Source organism: Simochromis diagramma, unplaced genomic scaffold, assembly GCF_900408965.1.
Source record: "Simochromis diagramma unplaced genomic scaffold, fSimDia1.1 OVJJ01000596.1, whole genome shotgun sequence".
In the NCBI taxonomy this organism is placed as follows: Eukaryota; Metazoa; Chordata; class Actinopteri; order Cichliformes; family Cichlidae; genus Simochromis; species Simochromis diagramma.
The window spans coordinates 22,364,810-22,387,824 of record NW_024387245.1 but is presented as its reverse complement, the minus strand read 5'-3'; the positions used below and the strand labels follow the sequence as shown (position 1 = coordinate 22,387,824).

At 40.9% G+C, this 23,015-nt stretch overlaps 2 protein-coding genes across 3 annotated transcripts; one reads left to right on the top strand and one right to left on the bottom strand.

Annotated features, from left to right (window-relative positions):
• Positions 1 to 1,966: 1,966 nt before the first annotated feature.
• LOC120714192 (tripartite motif-containing protein 16-like) lies at positions 1,967 to 5,860 on the top strand. Its single transcript, XM_040000284.1, has 2 exons — positions 1,967 to 3,947; positions 4,259 to 5,860. The coding sequence occupies exon 1, from the start codon at positions 2,119 to 2,121 to the stop codon at positions 3,808 to 3,810; it is 1,692 nt and encodes a 563-aa protein (XP_039856218.1). The 5' UTR covers positions 1,967 to 2,118; the 3' UTR covers positions 3,811 to 3,947; positions 4,259 to 5,860.
• LOC120714188 (cilia- and flagella-associated protein 44) lies at positions 3,941 to 22,856 on the bottom strand. 2 transcript variants are annotated; one of them, XM_040000276.1, is made up of 34 exons: positions 22,592 to 22,856; positions 21,638 to 21,791; positions 20,863 to 21,025; positions 20,142 to 20,244; positions 19,852 to 20,068; positions 19,541 to 19,655; positions 18,930 to 19,094; positions 18,152 to 18,310; positions 18,017 to 18,064; positions 17,684 to 17,783; positions 17,271 to 17,365; positions 16,981 to 17,190; positions 16,586 to 16,696; positions 16,342 to 16,494; positions 15,600 to 15,812; positions 12,866 to 13,008; positions 12,477 to 12,756; positions 12,138 to 12,187; positions 10,415 to 10,577; positions 10,110 to 10,240; positions 9,566 to 9,777; positions 9,345 to 9,489; positions 9,086 to 9,239; positions 8,690 to 8,931; positions 8,301 to 8,553; positions 8,008 to 8,211; positions 7,102 to 7,297; positions 6,925 to 7,029; positions 6,592 to 6,722; positions 6,354 to 6,470; positions 5,416 to 5,617; positions 5,018 to 5,178; positions 4,754 to 4,888; positions 3,941 to 4,469 (listed from the first exon to the last, which is right to left on the bottom strand). In XM_040000276.1, exons 1-34 carry the CDS (start codon positions 22,656 to 22,658, stop codon positions 4,248 to 4,250), a joined length of 5,319 nt encoding a protein of 1,772 aa, XP_039856210.1. In that variant the 5' UTR covers positions 22,659 to 22,856; the 3' UTR covers positions 3,941 to 4,247. The 2 variants fall into 2 exon arrangements, with proteins under 2 accessions (XP_039856210.1, XP_039856211.1); XM_040000277.1 differs by having other exon boundaries at positions 6,925 to 7,026.
• Positions 22,857 to 23,015: the final 159 nt, after the last annotated feature.

The window sequence follows — 23,015 nt, the reverse complement described above, 5'->3', positions numbered from 1 at the left end:
ATCTTAGGTGTTACTTAAAGCGGGCTGTCCATGCTCGGAAACCATCAAACCTGACTGAACTGGACATGTTTTGTAAAAACAAAATGGTCCAAAATACCTTCAATCACAATCCAGACTCTCATTGGAAGCTATAGGAAGTGTTTGGAGGCTGGTATTTCTACTAAATATTGATGTAATTTTTCTGTTGGGGTGCCTAAATTTATGCACCTGCCTAATTTAGTTTAAGTAACTATTGCACACTTTCTGTAAATCCTATAAACTTCATTTCACTTCTCAAATATCATTGTGTTCATCTGCTATATGATATATTTAAATGAAATTGCTGATCCAAACAACCAATGATTTATGAAGGAAAATCATGAAAATTATCAAGGGTGCCCAAACTTTTGCATACCACTGTAAACAGTTAAATAAAACTAAACAAAAAAATTCTTACTGAAAATGAGGTTGGCGAAACTCACGACACAAAAAAGCAGCAAATTTAATGGAACAACATGTAAACTTGTGCATTTTACTGAACAGAGTATGAACAGAGTATAATGAGCTGATTTATATGCACTAAATAACAGCGTGAGTGTTTCACAGTCCTGGAAGAGGAGCACCTTGAACTTTGAACACAACTGCTTAAAGATTTCTATAGTTATGATAGTCACAATCTTTATGATCACCTTACATCCTGGTTGGATTTGCTTCAATAAAACATCTCAAGGCCACCTGACATCTGATTGATTTTGATTCTGACTTCACTTCCACATTTGTTGATTCAGCATCATATTAGTGAGGGATACTTGGGCCTAAAAAAAAAATCGCCTAGTACCCAGTTGAATGAAATAGATTCAACAGCCTGCTGGAAACATTCCTCAGGGATTTTGCTAAGATCATACAGATCTGCTGGCCATATGATGTTTACACCGAATTCTGACCCTACCCTCCGAATGTTGCAGAAACTGAGACTCTTCAGATCCGGCAGCACTTCACCAATCTTCTATTGTGCAGTTTTGGTGAATCAGTGTGAACTGAAGCCTCACTTTTGTATTTTTAGCTCACAGGAATGGCACCTGGTTTGTTCTTCTGCTGCTTATCGACCTGATAGATTGCCAGTTTCTGAAATACCAGCCTGTCTCGCACCGATAACCACGCCACGGTCAAGGTCACTTTCATCACATTCTTGATGCATGCTTAATCATCCAGGTCAGTAAACCCCAAAAAATTGATTCTGTTCATTTGGACGTTGCATTTTCAGTGGGAGAGCTGAAACATTTATCCACCTGAAAACGTTACGTCCAGATGAACAGAATCAACTTTTTGGGGTTTCATCACATTCCTCGTTCTGATGCTGTTTGAACTTCAGCAGGTTGTCTTGATCATATCTACCTATCTAAATGCATTAAGTTGCTGCAATATGAATGGTTGATTAGATATTTGCACTAACAAGCAGCAGACCAAGTGTACCAAGTGACCTAGTTGTCAGTTTAAAAAAATCAGTTATTTTTCTGATTTTTTAAAAAAATCATTTTTACTTCTATTATTACAAACATAAGCTTTAAAAAAATAAAATAAAATAAAGAATGTGTTAAGAGCACCAGAGCACTTTCCCATAAACTGCTTCATTGATTACAAGAGGAAAAAACATGATGCCCATATTACATATCAAACATGATTTACATTACGCTGAATTGGTACATCATTATGTTTAGTATTTCATGAATCAATTTAGGCCACAAACTGTTCAATGAAAACAGATCTACAGACCCATGGATCAACACTACAGCCAAACCAGTGATGATTGGTTTCACTGGTTTGGTTCTGCTTTGTTTTGTCTGCAGGCATTTTTATATCACACTCACTCTTTTCTATTTCTAACACTCAGAACATAAAAACACTCCCTGTTTCATGAAACCACTCCTCTTCCTGGAATTATCTGAACCATAAAACACCCTCCCCCTTCTTCCTGTTTGCCCTTTGATCAACATAACTTCCTGTTTTCTGATCCTTCCAAATATATGCCAGAGTGCAGACAACTGACAAGATAGCAAAGCAAGAAAAAGGAACTGAGTTTTGGTTTGGATCGGGTGGCAGGAAGTGAAACTCTCACACACTCACTCTCTCTGAGGTAAAATGGCGCAGCAAGGAATTCAGCTCGACCAGGACAAACTCTGCTGTTCGATCTGTTTGGATCTACTGAAAGATCCTGTGACTATTCCCTGCGGACACAACTACTGCATGAACTGCATCAAATGCTGCTGGGATAGAGGTGATCTGAGGGAGATCCCCTGCTGCCCTCAGTGCAGACAGGCCTTCATACCAAGACCTGCTCTGGTGAAAAACACCATGTTGGCAGAGTTAGTGGAGGAGCTGAAGAAAAGCGGACTCCAAGCTCCTCCTGCTGATCACTGCGATGCTGGATCTGAAGATGTGGCCTGTGATTTTTGCATTGGGGAAAAAATGAAAGCTGTCAAGTCGTGTCTGCAGTGTCTGGTCTCTTACTGTGAGCAGCACCTCCAGCCTCACTATGAATCTCCTGCCTTCAAAAAACACAAGCTGGTGGACCCCTCCCAGATGAGGATTATCTGCCCTCGCCACAATGAGGTGATGAAGATATTCTGCCGCACTGATCAACAGTGCATTTGTTATCTGTGCTCCATGGATGAGCATAAAGGTCACTGCACTGTCTCCGCTGAAGCAGAAAGGAAAGAGAGGCAGAAAGCACTCGGGGCAAGTCATGAAAAACTCCAGCAGAGAATCCAGGAGAGAGAGGAAGCCAAGAGAGTGTTTCAGCAGGAGGTGGAGGCCATTAATCACTCTGCTGATAAAGCTGTGAGGTGCAGCGAGAAGATTTTCACTGAACTGATTAAAACGATTGAGAAAAGAAGCTCTGATGTGACCCAGCAGATCAGACTTCAGCAAAAAACTGAGGTCAGTCGGGTTAAAGAGCTTCAGGAGAAGCTGCAGCAGGAGATCTCTGAGCTGAGGAGGAGAAACACTGAGCTGGAGCAGCTTTTCCATACGGAGGACCACACACAGTTTCTCTGCACTTACACCTCACTGTCACACATCAGCGAATGGACAGATTCACCGAGCATCAATATCCGTCCTCTGCGCTACTTTAAGGATGTGACAGCAGCTGTGGCAAAAGCCAGGGATAAAATGCAGGAAATTTTTAGTGACGTTTATACCAACATCTCACAGACAGTGAGTGAAGTGGATGTTTTACTGCCACAACCAGATCCCAAAACAAGAGCTACATTCTTACAGTATTCCTGTCAGCTCACACTGGATCAGAGCACGGCAAACTCATTATTGATATTGTCCGAAGGGAACAGGAAAGTAACAGGAATGCCCACTTTGCTAGCGGCAGTGCAACTGGCAGTGGATTTATATGCCAACAAACCAGAATCCCATGCTTTCACTAACAGGTTTCAGGTGCTGAGCAGAGAGACTCTGACTGGACGTTGTTACTGGGAGGTGGAGTGGAGCGGCGGAGGGGTTACAGTGGCAGTCACATACCGGGATATCAGCAGGAAGCAGCAAGAAGAAAGTGAATTCGGACACAATGACAAATCCTGGGCTTTGCAATGTGTCAACCAAAGATGCTTTTTCAAACATAACAAAAGAAAGACTCCCATTTCAGTCTGCCGGCCGTCCAGAGTAGGAGTGTACCTGGATCACAGAGCAGGCATTCTGTCCTTCTACAGCGTCTCTGGCACCATGACTCTCCTCCACAGAGTCCAGACCACATTCACTCAGCCCCTCTGTGCCGGACTCGGACTGGATATGGGATCCACTGCTAAGCTGTCTGACCTCAAATAGACTGGAGTTATTTAACAGCTGGTGCGAGTGGATAGAAGCTACACTAATCATGATGATGTTTGTTATGCTTCTATGATCATTTCTTTGACTAATTACAGTAATTTGTGGGAAGTTTTGATGCATGCTCAAACATGCAGGTAAGGAAGTCCCAAAAAGTTCATTCTATTCATTGTGGGGTCAAAATACAGAAATACTACATATTTCATAACTTCATTTATGTTTCTAATCATATCTCATTAAATAAGTGTCCCTGTACTGGGTGCTTATTCGTTTAATGTTTCTTTAGGTGTGTTAATAGCAGAAGAGAAAAGGTGATGAGGGTCACTGAAAAGCAACACTCCATGATTATTAAGCCTTATTGGTGTGCAAAGTGTTCATGATATAAATGGGTACATGTATATTTCGTACTCTGTTCAGCTGCGCTATGTGGACATTCTTTATTTTCCAGTGTTGATGCTGCCTATGGGGGTGCGCAAGGGGGAAAGTGGTGGCAGTCTGGTCTGATCAGGGGGCAACATGTGACCCCCTTTGCACGACAGGAGGTGGATCTCTCTCCTGAGGGCTTCAGCTTGCTGAGACTGCTTTATCACCAAGTCTTGGAGATTCTGGATAGCCTCCTGGTCTGTGCGTCTCCTGTAGTCCTGGAACTGTTGTCTGCCCTGGATACATTCACACATATATAGATTATAGAGTATATGGGCAAAGTAACACATGATAGCAACAAATATTTTGTATATTTTGTATAAGTCTCTGGATCTGAATGAGAAAAGCAGAATTGCATAATTATAGCGGGATTCACTTTTTATCCGGAACAAAAAGGAAATATTAACATATTAAAAGTATTTATGTTAAACGACACTATTAAAATAAACTGCATTATTTATTTATATATGTGTGTGTGACACCGTGGATCCCAGGCTCATCAGCCTTGCACATTGTTTACCATTTTCTTTTGGCTGGTGCTGAGTTTAAGCTGTAGCTCCTTCTTCTGTTCATTCAGACTCGTTGCACTGCGGAGATGCTCCGTATTACACGTGGTCACCTCCATCACAGCTTGACGTGCCTCTTCTACCTTAGCCTGAACACACACACACCCCAAGTAGAAGATTTAAAAAAACGTAACCCGAAGTGGTTTTAAAATGTTCACTTTGCAAATGATCAAAACAGCACAGATGTAGACATCTCGCACACACACAGATAAGCATACATCCCACTGTCTGATCTCCTTGGCGTATGCGGCTTCTTTGAGGAGTTTTTCCTGCTTCAGCTCCTCCAGCCTCCTGTTCCCCGACAGCATCTGCAAAGCTTCCAAATCCACGAGCCTCCCAAACTTTGTTCTCATCAACTCGTTGCATTGCTGCTCCAGTGCTGCACCAAGATACAAGCAGGCACCCAACAGCACAGATTAACAAACACATGATCAAATCTACGCATGAAGAAAGTCACAGGAATGTTTTCTTGAAGCCATGTGGCAAATCCTGCAACACAAATCTGGATTTGTTTTCATCTGCATGTGTGTTTTCTTTTAAAGCTAATGTCTACATGTGACCTGTGAACTTCTCGTATATCTTTACACTTCAGCTCTTCCATGTCAGAGACTCTTACTCTGGATCGTGGAAGCCATGTTTCTGCGGTCGTGGATGAGCTTGGTGTGCTGCTGGCGAGCTTGACGGTGCAGATCTTTCTGATGGAGCTTTTCCCCCTGCAGCTGCTGGATGCGCCCCTTCAGCCTGTCCAGCTCACTCTTGTCCAGCACCAACGCCTCACTCAGATCTGACGGCACTGAGCCATTAACAACATACTCAATCTGGAAGACGCAGGGTGAAAGTGGAAGGAAGGAGAAAACAAAAAGAAAAAGTTCAAGAACTTCTGTAATATACACTAAACTGCACTGTAACCATTTCTTTTAAATAAAACATCACAAAGTATTGCATGGAAGTCTATTATGGTCAATATTCATAATAAAAATCTGTAAAATCCATGAAAATGTTTTGTTTTAATCCTGTTTGGCTTTGGATCAATAAAGATCAATAAAATCACGCATGCAAAAGAGTGTTCTTCTACTTTGTTTCTTCATTTGAATTTTTGTTTTATTCACTTTATTTAAAGACTTAAACATCTGTGCGACTCAATAACTCTACGAGGACAAAAAAAAACCCCATGTACACAGAATGTTTTTTTAATGGCTATTAAAATTTGTGGATATTGTGTGATCGCCACGGTCCAAATGCCCATTCTGAGAAAAACCTTTTATTTCCTGCAATATTCTTTTAAAATTTATAATTTCTAAAGTGTATTTTTAATTAACATACATTTAATTTTTTAATTTTTTTTAAAAATAGGCAGGATTTGTATAGATTTTGCAAAAGCTTGGATATTTGGTGAAATGGACTAATCAGTTGTTTTTGTAGAGACTGAGCTGGTTGTACATTCTCACTATAAGTATTTTTGACAGCAGGCAGACAATCATCTGTTATGTGTTGTTATGACTTGCTTGAAGCAGTTTTGTCACCAGAGAATATCCAGCATGACATCCCATTTACCTGGTGCAATCTCAGAGGAACCACAACATCCAGTTCACTGATTTTCTGCAGTTTCTCCCTGTTGATTAAATCCAAGTCGTCTTCTAGTGCAGCCCGGCTGCTCTTCACCGATTTCTCCTGCAGAGCAGATCAAATCCACACAAAAACACAAGCACAATAACATGAGTGCAAAACACACGAGTTATAACAAGAGCAAGGTACAGAAAGCGCAACAGTGATGAAAACCGATGAGTTTGACCTTTTTTGCGAGGCTGTCGCTCTCCTTCTTCAGAGCTTCAGCGCTCTTTTTCTCCTCTGTTAACAGTTCCTCCAGGTCCAGTCGACGTTCACGCAGCTGCAGTGTGTTCTCAAACAGCTCAGGTTCACAGCCTGAGACACACAAACACAGACTTATGCTTAAAGTCAAATTAAAGAAACCTGTTTTCAGGCTGAAAAATGAAATGACCTGAAATCTGTCTTTAATGGTGCATTTCAAAGTACTGAAACGTTTCTGTGCTCCTGCTGGAACAACAGAAAAGTTTTCACTGTTAAAAAATTAAAGGAGATGAATGTTTTTCACCACTTTACTGACCTTCAGGGCAAATACTGACATTCACAGCAGCTCCTTCTTCTTCACTGTCATAATCATCATCCCAGTCATCGTCTTCTTCAGAGTCTCCATCACTGTCCTCTTCTTCTACAAACACAGACTGTGATCATAAAGTACTGATGCACACATCGTTACACACACTGTGTTACTTTCCCTCACCTTCATTTCCCGTCTGCTCCTTCTTCTTCACACGTTTGATCTTCTTCTTGAAGACTTTGGTCAGAAACTCTTCATACTTATTGTTTTCCCCGAGCGAAGCCTGGAAGGCAGCGGTCAGAGCCTTCTCCCTCTCCTGCAGCTTGGCTATGTCTCTCCTCTTCATCTCCAGCTGTTCATTGCACTCTCCCAGCTTTGACTGTGAGTGATCAGAGGAAGGAAGTGTGAGGACTACAATAACTGCAGGTCCAGTGTTGTGCTTACACAGTTTTTTGGCAAATAATGATTTCCAGGCCACCAGTGTTTGGCAGCAAACACTACACAGTTATTGTAGTTATGTGTGGAAAAAATGAATTGTAAATTTGAGTCACATATCTGATTAAAATCTTCATGCTTCAGGGTCTGTTTTCAAGTCTTTTTTATCAATTTAAAGTAAGTCAGTGTTATTTTAAAGCACATTTAGCAGCAGAACAAATAAAATAAGGAATGTCACTGTAAAATAGCAATGTATGAAGCCACCAGAAGCATCAAGAGTACAACAACTACTGATGAATGCAAGTGACAAGCTTTCTAAAAGCTGACAATTGTGCCGACCCTAAACAAACAAACCACTTGCTTCCACGTCTTCCTGTTATGACAGTCACCTGCACGCCCTCTGACACTAAAAACCTCCTCTTTCTCTTTCTCCATCTTTAACATCTACCTTTCAATAAGCCCAACATCTCTCCTCTGCTCGTCGCCAAATGAGCCACTCTGTTTTATCCCTAAACTGTCCATTCAAAATAACGATGCATGTGGATGTGCATAGGTGAGCTAAAACATAAGAACGCTGCTATATCCTTTTAAGCAGATTACTAAAGCGTATTATTAAATAAAAACACCAACTCCAGGCTAATTCAATCCACCTACTGTGATGCTGTTCTCCTCCGTAATGCAGGTGTTGAGCTTCTCATGTAAGCCTCCCTCTCTCCTCTGAAATTGTTTGAGGAGCAGCATCTCCTGAAAGAGCGTCACCAGGCGGAGGTCAGCCAGCTTCAGCCGCCAGTCCAGATGCAGCTTCTGTCGACACAGCAGCAGCAGCTCCGCGTCAAACTGACAAACCGCAGTCTCCATCTGAGGATAAAATCCATCCCCACATCAGTTATTATCCAGAAGACATTCCAACTAGTTATTCAGTTAAAAATCAAATTAATGACAATGACCTCCTCCAGCAGAGTGTTCTGCTCATGCAGCAGTCTGATCTCCTCCTCCTTCTGAAGCTCCTCCTCCAGCTCACTCAGTTCAGATCCTTCGTCCACTGGTGTCTCCTCTTCTTCTCTGGTTACAGATGAAACAGACAATCTGGGAGTTTCTTCTACATCTCTCCTCTGCTCTTCTTCCTTTTTATCCTCCTCCATTTCTTTCTCCAGCTGCTCCAACAAACTCGCTGCTCCCTCCTGCTCCAAATCCCTAAACCTTTTTAAAAACAAAACATAAAAAATCTACAGTTTTTGTTTTCTAATGTTTTTCATGTCATTGTAGCAACAATGTCAAGCAAACCAACTGAAACCATTTAAAGTTTTGGTTTTCAGAGAACAGCCATCCTCTGTACCTCTGCTCCCTCAGTGACCGGTATCGCTCCAGGGTGGAGTGGCTGTACCGCAGCTTCTCCTCTGGCACTTCCTCTGTTAACATGTTGGGCAGGATGGGTGGAGGCCGGCGGAGATGAACCGCCAGGCGCTGCTGGACCTTCTGCAGCTGCTGAGCCCGAGCACGCAACCAAGACACCAGACGAAGTTTGGAGTCCCGCAACGCCACGATCCGTCTGTTCACCTCACTCTGCTTTTCATGCATCTAGTGATGATGGAGTGAGTCATTAGATTATCCAGATAATTTAATAATGACATTTAAGGACCATAACTATATGCCTGCACGTAGGTGTGAAATAGATAGCACAAAGAATATTTAAAGCAGATGTGAACATCTGGGTATTAGTGTGAGTTTGTACATTTTCCTCCAAGGAAATCAGTTCTTCTCTCTTCATCTCAGCGTTCACCCTCCGGTGTTTCACCCCGATGTAGTCCCCGATGTTCTCTTTGGCTTCACGGATGGCTTCCACGTCCTTCGGATCTTCATAGTCCTCACTTGGTTTCTCTGCATAACTGAGACACCAAAAATCCAAACACATTTTTGAACCAGCATCATAGTAATCATTTAAGCCCCAGCTACTCCTTAGTGGGTTAACCTGACACTGCAGAGTCACTCACATTTGTGCCCATTCCTGCTTCTTCTTTTCTATTTTGGCTCGAGCTTGCTCAGCTTTCTCTGCAGCCTTTCGTAGTCTCTCTTCCTGACGATCTCCCAGCTTGATCTTGGCTGTACGAATCACTGGGTGGCATAACACCTCCTCCTCTGGATGCACACAGGTGACAATGCAGGTCAAGATAGATCTTTGATGTGTAAAACAAAGACACAATCACTTTCTTACCGTCAATTTTGGTGCTGCCTTTTGCAGTCTCTGCTCTGACTTTCCTACAATCTAGTGCAGCATCTCTGTGTCCAACAGGCTCTCTGGTTGTGCTCCGATGCCTGACCTGAGCTGAAAGCTCGGCAGGCTCCGGTAAATGGTAAGTGGAGACTCTGTGGCTGGTCTGGATGGCAACCACAATGACCATTTTTCCACCAAGAGAGTCCCTGAACCTGACATCAAGCATAGGTGTTTGTCATTTGGCTACATACACTATTCTAAAGATGCACGCTCATATTTCACTTGGCCAAAGTTTCAAGTAATGAAGTATGTGCAGGTCAGTGGTCAAGTCAGGAACACAGCTTTGTCCCACCAGCTGTTCAAGCTTTCTGTTTGAGGGGCAGGCAGTCAGAATCAGAACAAAGCTGGCTGAAAGGGACGCTAACCTTAGAAGGAGAGGAGCTAACACTTTGTTGCACACCAAAAAGGCTCGTTTTAAGACAAATTACTATTTTTTTGATTTGTGAATAATATAAATAGTTGTAGAATAAAAACTTGCATGTACCAGTCCTGTAGTTTTTTGAGTGCTATGCTGCAGCGCTCCTGCTCCCAGGCTAGCTGCTTCCTGACCTCCATCACGCGCTGGGCCTTCAGCCTCTCTGCCTGTTTGTAACGTCGCTGGTCCAGCTGCAGCTCCTACAGACACACCAACACATACATCTAACAACAATCTACTGTGTCTATCCCTTAATAAAACATTCCAGATCAGATTATTTTTCAGATCTCATTGAATCTCAGTTTCAGTGGCAACGCAGCTGAATTTCCCAACACGTATGTGCACACATACACATCCCAGATTTGCATTTGTACCTCAGGTTTCAGGCGAATGTGCTCCGACAGATTCTGGTTGTCATTCAGCACTTTCTTAAATTTCTTCTGGAGTTCACTCAGGTTCTTCTGATTTTCAGAAACCTTTAGCTCAGCCTCCTTTTGCAGTTGGTCATTTTGCAGCTTTTGCTTAGCCATCTCTAAGCTGGAACAAGGAGACATTAGAAAGTTAGAAGAGAGAAAACTTGATACTTTTCATGAGCCACAGCAAAGTTTCATTGTGAAGAGTCAAGCTTTCACCACCCCCACTTTGGCAGTTTATAACATGATGTCACGAGCTATGAAACCGAGGAACCCTGCACGCTCATATTCTGCCTACTTGTCAACCCTGTAAAGTATGTGTAACTCTGATGTCCGAAATAAACATAATGCATTAATAAGACTTAAAAGTAGTGACTGAGACCATTAACTCATCAGGAAAATGTTTACTTAGGTCACAGATGTGTTGGTTGTAAGGTTATTTTCTTTCTATGTCTTTGTGAAACAGGAGTGTCCTTCTACTGGCCATTAGAAATAATGCAGGGTTAAGGTATCTTCATGTTTCAGATCGGGTGAGCTATGTCCATCATATACAGGTGAAGCTGAATTTGAATATCATGCAAAAGTTCATTTATTTCACTGATTCAACTTAAAAGGTCAAACTAATATATGATATAGACTCATTACATGAAAAGCAAGATATTTGAAACCTTTATTTTTTATAATTGCTTCAATAGCGGCCTTCAGCTCTTCTGCATTGTTCGGTCTCGTGTCACTCATCTTTCTCTTGGCAATGCCCCATAAATTCTCTATGGGGTTCAGGTCAGGTGAGTTTGCTGGCCACTCAAGCACAGTAATCCCATGGTCATTGAAGCAGGTTTTGGGTACTTTTGGTAGTGTTGGCAGGTCCCAAGTCCTGCTGGAAAACAAAGTCAGCATTTCCATAAAGCTTGTCTGCGGAAGGAAGCATGGAGTGCTCCAAAATGTCCTGGCAGATGGCTGCATTGACTCTGGAGTTAATAAAGCACAGTAGACCAACACCAGCATGACATGGCTCCCCAAATCAACACAGACTGTGGAAACTTCACACTGGACTTCAAGCATCTTAGATTGTGTGCCTCTCCATTCTTCCTCCAGACTCTTCGACCACTGAGCAACAGACCAGTTCTTTTTTTCATTTAGCCCTTTTTCTTCCACACCTTTCCCTTCCACATAACTTTCTATTAATGTGCTTTGATACAGCACTTTGGAAACATCCAACTTCTTCTGCAATTACCTTTTGAGGCTTTCCCACCTTATCGAGGCTGTCAGTGATGGGTTTCTGCACAACTGTCACGTCAGCAGTCTTCCCCATGATTGTGATTCCTACTGAACCAGACTGAGAGCGCATGTAAAGGCTCAGGAACCTCATGCAGGTGTTTTGGAATAATTAGCTTATTACAGTGTGACACTTTGAGCCTAAAATATTGAACCTTTTCACAATATTCTAATTTTCTGAGATTTTGAATTTGGGGTAAGCTGTAAGTCATGAGTCTATATCATATATTAGTTTTACCTTTTGAGTTGAATTACTGAAATAAATGAACTTTTGCACGATATTCAAGTTTTCGAGTTTCACCTGTATATACAGTTTATGAGAGTCCCAAAAAGAGAAAATGGTAGATATACAGAGGAAGAAATTATTAATTGATACAAAATTATAACTAAACTTGCTATTTATTCTCACCTGTAGGCTGCTGGATCTTCAATATCCTCAGTCTCAATCCCAAGAGTTATCTAAATCATGCAAAAAAGATGATATTGATACAACCTCACACATATAAAACAATTTTATTAAACATTTTTTACAATTTTTTTTTTTTTGGGGGGGGGGGGGGGGGGGGGGGTCTGTCTTCTACTGAACTGTTTTACTTGGGAACACGTGACCACGAGTTCAGCATTTAGGCCTATAAAGTGCCCCTTTAAACTTAGACTTATGAACTAGCTCAATTTTAGTCCCTTACAAACTCAAGCTGATTATTATATAACTGGTTTAAAGACAATACGCCATCAAAATGTGACCGACCTTGGGTGAAGGAATCTTGGCTCTCTTTCTCTGCAGGCTTTGCTGCATCTCCTCCGGAGGAAGCAGGCTGTAGGAGAAGATGTTCCCATCATCTCCCGCTGTCAGCACAAACAGGTCGTCGTGGCTACAGCGGATGTGTCGCAGGTGTCCATACTGGTTGTCGTGGACGCTGAGAGTCCAGTATGCCTGCATGGAGGTGAGGCTGTGATCACCAGGCTGCAGGGGATAAATCCTGATGGAGCCCGAGTTCATGCCGCAGAGAAGCAGCTGTCTGTTGGAGCTGCAAAGCACCAGGAATTACACTTCAATCACCACCTTTTTCATTCAAAACATGTAAAGTGTAAACAGCTGCACAAAAGTTTAGAAAAGCTCGTCTGTCCTCAGGCTACCTGAAGGTGATGGAACAGATGGGGTCATCCTCTGCGTTATGTACAGGCAGAAAGCTGAATGGTTCATCCTGCCGCTGCTCAGGATCCTCGTCTTGATTCTCAGAGAACTTACAATGATATAAGAAGCCTGAGTCAAAGCCTCCCTACAGGGTTCAGAGAGACAGAAAACAGTTAGTCGTGAAGAAAAAAATCACAATTCAGGATATTTACCTATATCTCATCAACTTCCAGAGCTAAACAGATATCATTAACTCCTTTCTATAAAACTGCATGGCTGGTAACTGATAAATAGATACCTGATGCAGAAAGTTAGACTGATGCTTGTTGATGAATGTGACTGTAATGTGTGGCCATTGCATTCACTTACACTAAAGCAGACCTTCCCAAAGTGGGGGGCCCGCCCCCTCTGGGGGGCGCAGAGCCATTGCAGGGGGCGGGGGGCGGGGGGGGCGCGGTATGAAAAGGGAAACAAAACAAAACAAAACAAAAAACAAGGCTTGGATACTGCTAGTACTGGGCGCCCACACAAACGCAAAGCAGGAGATGAAGCATTGCTGAATACACTGTTCCAAAAAATAGTTATGTCAAAGTATCTCACTGTATATTTTACAGTTTTGTACTGTCTTTCTAGAATATCATTAAATTTACTTAAATTTACATAAGTAGACTGTGATGAAAGGTAAAATAACATAACATCACTGTAAATATAGTAAAACACAATTTACTTGTTTTTAAATATTTATTTTGTACATATGCATATTTAGATTGTAAAAATACATTCACAAATGTATCATGATTTCACAAATATCTGTCCGTTATTTGAAAGATTGAACTGTTGAATTCAAATGTAATGCTATGGAAAAGTATATAACATGATTCCTATAAGCTTGTGTTACATCACATAAGTATTATTATCATTGCTATTTAGGGCGATTGTGGCTCAAGAGTTAGCAGTTCGCTTTGTGATCAGAAGGTTGCCGGTTCGAGCACCGGCTCGGACACTCTCGGTATTGTGTCCATGGTCAAGACTCTTCGCCTACTGGTGATGACCAGAGGGGCCGATGGTGCGATATGGCAGCCTCGCCTCTGTCCCAGGGCATGCAATCCATTATTATTTAAATTAACTGTATATTTCTGTACATTTACGTATTATGATTCATATTGCCACATTCATTGACCTTGTTTATAGGTAATTTCATTGTTTGATCACGTTAAAATGTTCCTAATTTAATGTCTAAAAGCACTTGGAAAAGGCAGAATCCCATGTCAAATTAGCACAACAAACTCTATTTTCATTACTGAAAATAACCGTATTTTTATGGGACAGTTATTTTACGGTCGTATTTTGGCGCCCCAGCTGCCAGAATATTACCGTTCTTTTAAGATGTTTTTTTAACAGTATATGTTTCCAAACCAACTTCATTCTAAGCCAAAGACTAGAAAATATGGTGAAGCAAATCTTCCCTTTGGTTTCACCTGCACAAGTGCCGAGGTAGGTCTCCCCTGCATAATTGGTTTTCCCTTCGTCCGGGAGCAGCGCTGGGCTGTTTAAATCACGGACAAACAGTATCCCACATTCTTGATTGTTAGTTCACAAACACTTGTTGTAATGACTAACTACTCCTGACATTTTGGAGATGTTAGCTCTTTATACAGTAAAGTTACAGCGGGATACAAATAATATCAGGCTGATCCTGCCACGATTTGTTCCCCCTGTCTAAATCACAGACAAACAGTATCCTATAGCTGTTTATGTTTTTAAACCTATTTTGCACAGAGAGGCATTTTTTGAAAAATGTATTGATAGCAATGTTGAATATTATTACACAGGAAAAAAACAACTACAGGTAAAATAATTACACCGTGACGCCTCTGCCTTTGTAAATGGAGGGACAGTAACTGCGTGTAAATGTAAGCGTGTAAAACCTGCAGATAGTCAGATTAACAGTATTTTGTCTCTATCTGCCATTCTGCAATTCATCTCATGTAAACAATAACGTGGCGCACAGCGTGACGTGAAAAAGGCGCATACCTTTGACGTTGCGTGACGAACTCTGTATTCCTCGTCCGCACTTAAACGCAAAAAAGGAGTTTTAAAAAATCTCCGTTTTCTGTGATTCCAAACGCCGTTTACGTGTGGACGAAACAGCTGCGTTTTCAAAAATACCCGTGTAGGTGCGGATATAACGTAAAAGAGTTAGTAGTGTATTTTCTTACTACCTGTCATTTATTGCAGATTACTTGCATTTGCTTAATTGTTTACTAAATGTTTGAGGTGTGAAATAAACCGTGATGGAGCAAAATATGGGTGTGTGTGATTGCAGGATGTGTTTGTGCGTGCGTGCGCGTGGAAGGGGGGGGGGGGTGAACATTTTTCTTGTAAAACAAAGGGGGGCCCAGCAAAAAAAGTTTGGGAACCTCTGCACTAAAGACTCTCGGAGTGTACAATATATTTGAAAGTGGAGATGAGTTTTCTAGTCTTCTTGTTTTTGGACTATATCTGATATTGCACAATGGTTTGTTTTTTGGACAGATTTGATAGCTATCAAAAAGATTTGGTACCTCACCCTTTTTAACTGTGGATTTTACATGTTTTTACTCACTGACAGCAAACGCAGGTTGTAGTCTAGTTTATTTTCTACTTTTGTGGGTGAAGGAACTTGGTATCATATTCCTGTATGACTGTAAGAAACAGACACATTATGGGTGTGTGTGTTTGTGTTTGTATGCATACCATGGAGAGCCAGAAGTGTCCAGGCTGTGAATAGAAGCCACAGCAGAGAGGACTTGGTGGATCAGGGATATAGATAGGAGGTAATTCTTCCTTCTCCTCTTTTTCTTCTTCTTGCTCTACATCCAGCTTTTTTGTATCTTTTAACCGTTCTTCTTTCGCTTTCTTCTTCTTCTCCTCCTTTATAGCTTTATTTCTTGCAAAATCCTCCTCTCTCTGAAACACAGAATTTAAAATGCAAAACATCTGATCTGAAATGACGTTTCCATTCATATTCGAGCAGCAGTTCTTTTAAACAGAGTAAAAAGGCAGGAAATAAAGAAACACCGAGTACAAAAACACAGTTAATGGAGCCATAAAAGTTAAGAACAGCGATAATTCAAAAAGGCCGCACAATTAACCTTAGCCACAGTCCTGGTAGATAAAGTTAGTGGTTACACATCCAAGTAGTAAAACTTCCATACTTAAGATTTTATAGCTGGTTAACCTGCTCACAGTTACTGTGAACCTGCAAGCCTCTTCACAAACCACTTCTGTCACAGCTCAGCTATTGCTGACTTGGAGCATCTGGACTTCTTTAAGTTGCCTAAAGACCTTTCACCTCTCACCACCCAGCACAGAGCTGTACTGCCAAAATATGAACACTCGCAGAAGTGAATGTTGATCTTTCTTTACCTTAGCGGTGCTGACGAAAATGAATTTATTTATTCAAAGAGACTAAAGTCAAGAAAGACCACTTTCAGACCTTGATTCGAGACTTGATGCTTTTAAACTTGAAGGATCTTCTGGGCAGCTCTGACAGATGAAAGGTGTTGGTTGGTTTCTGAGTTGCCAGATCAGGACTGTGCACCTCAACCACATGACCGCTCTGACACAGGATGACCAGATTGTTATCGTTCTGTATAAAAACGTACAAAAAACAACGTTATGCAAATCTATCACAGAGACCCTTCACATTCACAGCAGCAATGATTAAACACTGAGCTTACGTGAGAATGCGGTGACCACTCCAGCGCCTTTACCGGCCCAGGGACGTGGATAAAACCGATGGGGTTGTAGTTCTCTCCAACAGTGAAGAAGAACACAGTGCAGTCAGCACTCTGAGGAGAAAGATCAGAATAAGAAGAGATATCAGAAAGATACAACAAACACTAAAACTAACCTTAGACTGATAAAGTGTCTACAGAAACTTTACAAACTTCACCTCTAGCTAGCTTAGCTCTAGCTGAACTTTTAATGGGTGGAAATTCCTTCTTGCCAAAGCCAATAAATGCTGACAAAACCTAGCTTTGTGTAGCAGATGAATTTAGCCTATCTGAAGAAGCCTTGTTACTGGTACTCCATATTATATGCTTCCACAGTAGTAAACTAGAAAACCGCTTACCCCTGTGGCCAGGATCTCTCCATTTCGTTCATATGCCACAGCTGTAACAGCAGCATCATGTGGTTTGAAGGGCTGTCTAAGGCGCAGCTCGGCATCTCCTGCGGGGCTCTGTCCTGTGATAGTTTGCAGCCTCTGAGGGTTGTACAGCTCCAGCAAGCGAACTACTCCATTCTCAAAGCCGGTCACCAGTAAACCTCCACTCTGGCTCACCTTAAAGCCAACACCGGAGCCATTGTTGAGCCTTTTGAGTCACACTGGAAGAAGAATTCTGTTTTCACTGACACACTCACCTTAGCTGGAGCCCAGCAGAGAGCAGTTCCTCCCTGATTAAAGCGTCTGGTGGTCAGTTCTCGTTTTGCCAGGAAGTCAAAAACTTTGACAGAGCCTGGATGACATGGACAAAATAGCAGCTCTTACAGAGTTTGAATGTGTTTTCACATATATAGTATATTTATATAAACTATATATCTATAGTATTAGCTCTTGAGAACAGGCATGTGTGATTTTGGTGATTTTTCTAATATCTACTGACATGAAAGTGGTTCCAAATTCTGGCCCAATAGCTTTGGGGTGTGGCGACAGTTTAAGTGTAACAGCATTTTTCTTTGAAATGCATGGAACTGCTAGTGGTTGATTGGCCACTAGCACTGAATCAATGGAAAAGGAGAGCATGGTACAGGTATGTAAGCACACATGGACTCACAGTCCAGAGTGGTTGTTGCCATCAGGTGGGATTTCTTTGATACGTCCAGGCCTTGAATCATCCCACCATGGAACGAAAACAGGCACTCTGGATCAGGACTCTGCACACAAAAGACTTTATTACACAGGCCGGAACCTGCGCACTGTATTATGACACACAGTGGTTTAATGAAGTTCCTATGAAGAACGGAGAATATAACATTTTGGTCTTTATCAGTTACAATCCATCCATTTAGAAATGTCTGCACTGTTACTTGTTCATTCAAATCCCCAATAAACAAATTGCTGCATTTACAGAGCTTCTCCATAGAAACAAAAGATGCAGGAAACTTACTGTGTTGGTGAATGAAAGGTCCAGTTTCCAGATGGCTCCATTAGAATCCTACAAGTTCACACAGGAGAGTGATCAGGACCGAGGTGAGTGTGGATCATGTGTTATGGTTTCCAAGTGCAAACCTTTTTTTCTGACCTGGGCAAACCAAACGAAGGAGTGAGGCAGGGAGCTCCTCCTCACCACAGAAGAGAGGCACACATTGCGTCCGACCACCAGCTCATTATTGGGCTCCATCTCAAATCTAATGCCGTCACTGTTACTGTCAGCTGTGTTGATCCTCTCAAAGTCCCAAACCTGATGGGAAAATTTTTACTTTTGCTATTCACACATTGATACAATTTTACAACTAGAAAGAAAAAAAGAATGGTATTGATAAAAATGGTCATGGTGAAAATATTACAGAAAATTGGTTGTACTGTAAGCACCAGGATTATCTAAAATAACTGCTTGACATGATCTCAATAAATCCATCTGCTCAAATCCACGCTCAACACAAATTCCAGTTTCTTTAAGAGAAAGAGAAAATGCCTCTATATTTCTACTCTAGCCCTTAAAAAATGTATTCTTGTCCAATAAAGTACTAATAATTAAAAATAATGTATTTTAATCCACTAGGGCAATAGTCCCCAACATAGTTTCCCAAAGAATAATAATTTCTTCCTTCTTCAGAAAAAGTTCATTGTTAATTTTAGCTTTACAAAATTGACTTGCAGTGGCAGTAGCCTCCATCAGGATCAAGCATGTTTGGCATGTGGTGGAACAAGCTGAAGGACAAGAAGTATCTGCTGGCAGTTACTACTGTTCACACCCAGGGGACACATGGCCATGCTCTGACAGGTCAAATGTTTTTGTTTTTGGCAAAATAAGGGGACTCTATGGTTTAATGCTGTGATTGGTGTAGCAAGGATCTTACCCTGACAACACCATCAGAGCCAATCGTCATCAGCTGTCCATCTTCTAGGGAAAACGGCTGGACCGTCCCTGCATGACAGGTCCGGCCATCATTACGGCAAATCTCCACCTTGATGGTGTTCCCATCCCACAGCAGCAAATTGCCCCAATCTGTTCCTGACAACACCTAAAAGGAAAAGATGAGGTGAAATATTAATTCTCTTGTACAGAGCCAATCTCGCAAAAGTTCATCTTCATTTTTTTGCTCCAATGTCCCTTGCGAGGCTCCATACTCTTGACTAAAACATGAAGTGGTATGTAAATACTTCTTTCTGAGTGTCACTGACCTCTCAAAGGACTTTAGACTAAAAGCTACATTTACCCATACTTTCACACAGAGCTTTATTTCATGCACTTGTATAATTCAATCTACCTCTTATCTACAGTTAATAACAAATCACCTATTCACTTTAATTTACACATGTAATCAATAATATAGTTGTAAAAAAAGTAAAATTCTTGCTTTTTATCTGGAGACTTCACTACATGATGTGTGGCCAGTTTCAATTTAAATGGATTAATGGGAAGTTAAGAGGCTCTCTTGGAGGTAGCCTCTGGCTCTCGAGTACAGACCTTTCCATCAGGAAGTTCCACGTAGCCCTCGATATCAGTTGGTACAGTTTTCCCAAAATGTCCTATAAGTCCTTGTAATTTAGGACCTGTGAATGTGTTTGCCATTTTCCAAAACCTAAGAGAGAGAGAAAGAAAACAAAAACATTCGACATTGCAAAAGGGTAAAAACCTCAACTCTGCAGTCAGAAATGACTGCAGTTATTTTTTGTTATTCTGACCCCAGAGTTTACCACAATATCCTCTGCATAAAACAAGAAACTAACTCAAAGTTGTTTTTGCAACATTTTCAGAGGACTATACTCTGACTTTACTTGATGTGCCCAAATCCAGACGTTGTGAGGATTCCTGGGTTATATGGGGAAAAGCTGACTCGATAGACCTCCTGTGAAATGGCCTTGCAGCTCAGTATCACCTCCTCCTGCCTCCAGTCCCACAGTGTCAGCGTGTAGTCAGGTGCACTCCCCACACTGGCCAGTATGCTTCCGTTGTGGTTAAACTCCACAAAACTGTACTCCCGCTCAGTACCACCTACAGACATGCAGGTTAAATCAAGAGCATCAAATAACATTAAGATAATAACTGTAAAATGAATCCGATTTACCTCTGAGGATGCGGTAAGGTCCCAATGAAGGATATTCATAGACTATGATGTTGGGCTGTTTTCCCTTCTCTGCTACAACAAAGTACTCCTTGCCAGGGTGGGCCTTTAACCACACACACACACACACACACACATGTCTGAGAAAATGCAGTCATCAAGTGATTAATTATGCAACTGGACCAAATGCATTTTATAATAAGGGATTGTAAATCTTCCTGTAAATACTGCATTAAAACAATTGAGGTATTAATTGTGTGTACCTCAATCATTTCTGCTTGAAAACTGTAGGTGCATAAATGTACACTTCTGCAGGAAATCTTTGGAGTGCCTACAATATAACCCACATAAGCAGCCGACCAGGTTGCTGGCATTTATCCTGGAGTTTTACATTTGATGCTAGCCGCACTGTTAAATTATAAAACTACAGCAGAAAAGTTGCTGGAAATGCATAGGAGGAATTTGCGGTAGTAGACAGGCCAATCATATTAGTTGCGGGCTGAGTCAACATGATGTGTAGTTACATTTCTAGAGAGGTGCATACTGGGTTACAACGAGGGCTTTCAGAGGAATTTGGGGTTACGGTGTAGTTGTGCCGTAGATTTCCCGCTAATGCTTAAATGCCCAGTAGCATTATTTAACTCCTCAACGTGCCTGCTGTCAGTCACAGAGATTGCAGATTCCGTGGGACAGTTCACTTGCATGATGAGTAATTTCCCCTTACCGTGATTGCTCCAATTCCCCCTCCACTGCAGGAGCGCAGGTATCTCTGCTCCTTGGTGTTCACATCGAGCAGGACGAGCATGTTTCCAGCTATAAAAATCAGAGTTCTGTCATCCAGCAGCTTCAGGTTTGCCCTGCGTCCACAGTCATAGCCAAAGGAGTGACTGATTGCATCATTAATTAAGGATATCAAAGTTAAAATTCACATCAGTGTTACAGAAAAATGTTTTTTAGCAAAAGTCCCATGAAAATGACAACTGCTTTTTTATAATAATGTATAAATATACTAATATCTTTGGCCCACATACTGTTTATACATACTATTAATTTAGAAGCATTAGTATTAGCAGAGAAATATATGACACATACCATAAGATAATGGCACTATAATGCTACTGTATTAAACAATATTACTGCTTAGTCTATACTACATATTACTTACAATATACACAACGCATGTTTAAATGTACAGTATATTATACTGAGCATTCATACTTACACATACACTTATATAATACAAGCTAAACATATAATGGCTGCAAACATCAGCACGATATAGAGTTAGGTAGTGTTTATAACATATTTAAATAAAATTGTGGGGTGTTTACCTTACAATATAAAGTGCCTTGAGGCGACTGTTGTTGTGATTTGCTGCTGTATAAATAAAACTTAATTGAATTGAATACATAAAAGCTGAAGTTAAAAACGACTCAAAATAAACTATGTGCACTATTCTTATAATGGAAGGTGTAAAAATATTTTTCAGCAAAGGATACGAGAGATGCAGGAGGTTCTCTGGGATTTCAGAATCGGGTGTGATGTATGGTCTGGAGTGAAGCTCTTCATATTTGTAGTACATGTCTGCAGGGAGTTGCTTTTTTGATTGGCTCCCAGCCTCCTGCTGCATTGCTGAGTGCTTGGTATCACATTCTGCCAGGAAGGAAAGATGTGAAAACAGTTTTTAGTCACTGATGACTTGTACCATTTAATTAACTTTATTTTTCCAGCATTTTAGCACTCATAACTTAGGAACTACAGGGGATAGCCACATGATTTTTTTTAGTGCTTAATCACATTTATGTATCAATTTTACACCCACTCCAAGTGTAACAATCTACAGCCAAGACCTTTCCTCCAGGACACTGTCTTCACAACTTATTTTCTAATTCAACCTAGGACCTTCTTGCTTTAAAGTGATAGTGCTACCACCTCACAACGCAAACTTTACACTAAAGGGAAAACACCGATATCGGGTATTGTAAAATGGTTTTAGTGAAACGGGTTTTACGTGGTGCACGACATAAAATGATCAGCAAACTACAATAACAACGAAGTATCTAAAACTGATTGGCTTTAACTTAGTACATTCATGAGAATACATGCTTTATTTACCCCAAAGTTTTGGCTACATTAGCCAAAACTACTTAACACAACCTAGAACAAAGCTTAAATAGGTAGAATGAGGAAAGTGCTATGTACAATAAAATTCAAAATCAAAATAAATGTCTCAATAAAGTAAAAAGAGAAAATTATAACAAAAATACAACATTTTAAGTTTAAAATGTAAATATGTAAATTTAAAATATGAAATAAATTAATAATTAATAATAATGGGTTTTCATTCATTAAAAGTTGAAATAAAGCGGGTTAATAAAGTAAATTAAAATAGCTGACATTAAAAAAACAATTATTAATTAAACTTGGGGGAAAATAGCATTAAACTGCCTGACCTTCATGTGAAGATGTCCGTGTGCTTTCAGTCTGTTCACTAACAAAAGCTCCGTTTTCTCCCAACATTTCCTGTTTGTTACCTGCTCTGTGAAACACACACAGGCAGTCTATTATTCAAAGGTATTTATAGCTTGAAATGAAGGAAGTTAAACTTTAGAATATGATAATACACAATGCCACCAGATGGATTTAAAGTCCTATCTTCTGGATATGGCTCCGTAAAGTCTGTTGCGACGTTGCCGGGCAACGGGGAAAATCAGTGAGTTGCAAAGCCTTGTGGGTTATGTAGTTCTCAACCGTTGTCTTGCGTTTGGAGCGTAATGGGTCGTAATTTTAAAGAAAATGACATAATTCTTACAAACATGATTAACTTTAATATTAGATTAAACTAACTTGATTTTTAAGGAATTTTAAAGAATGTCA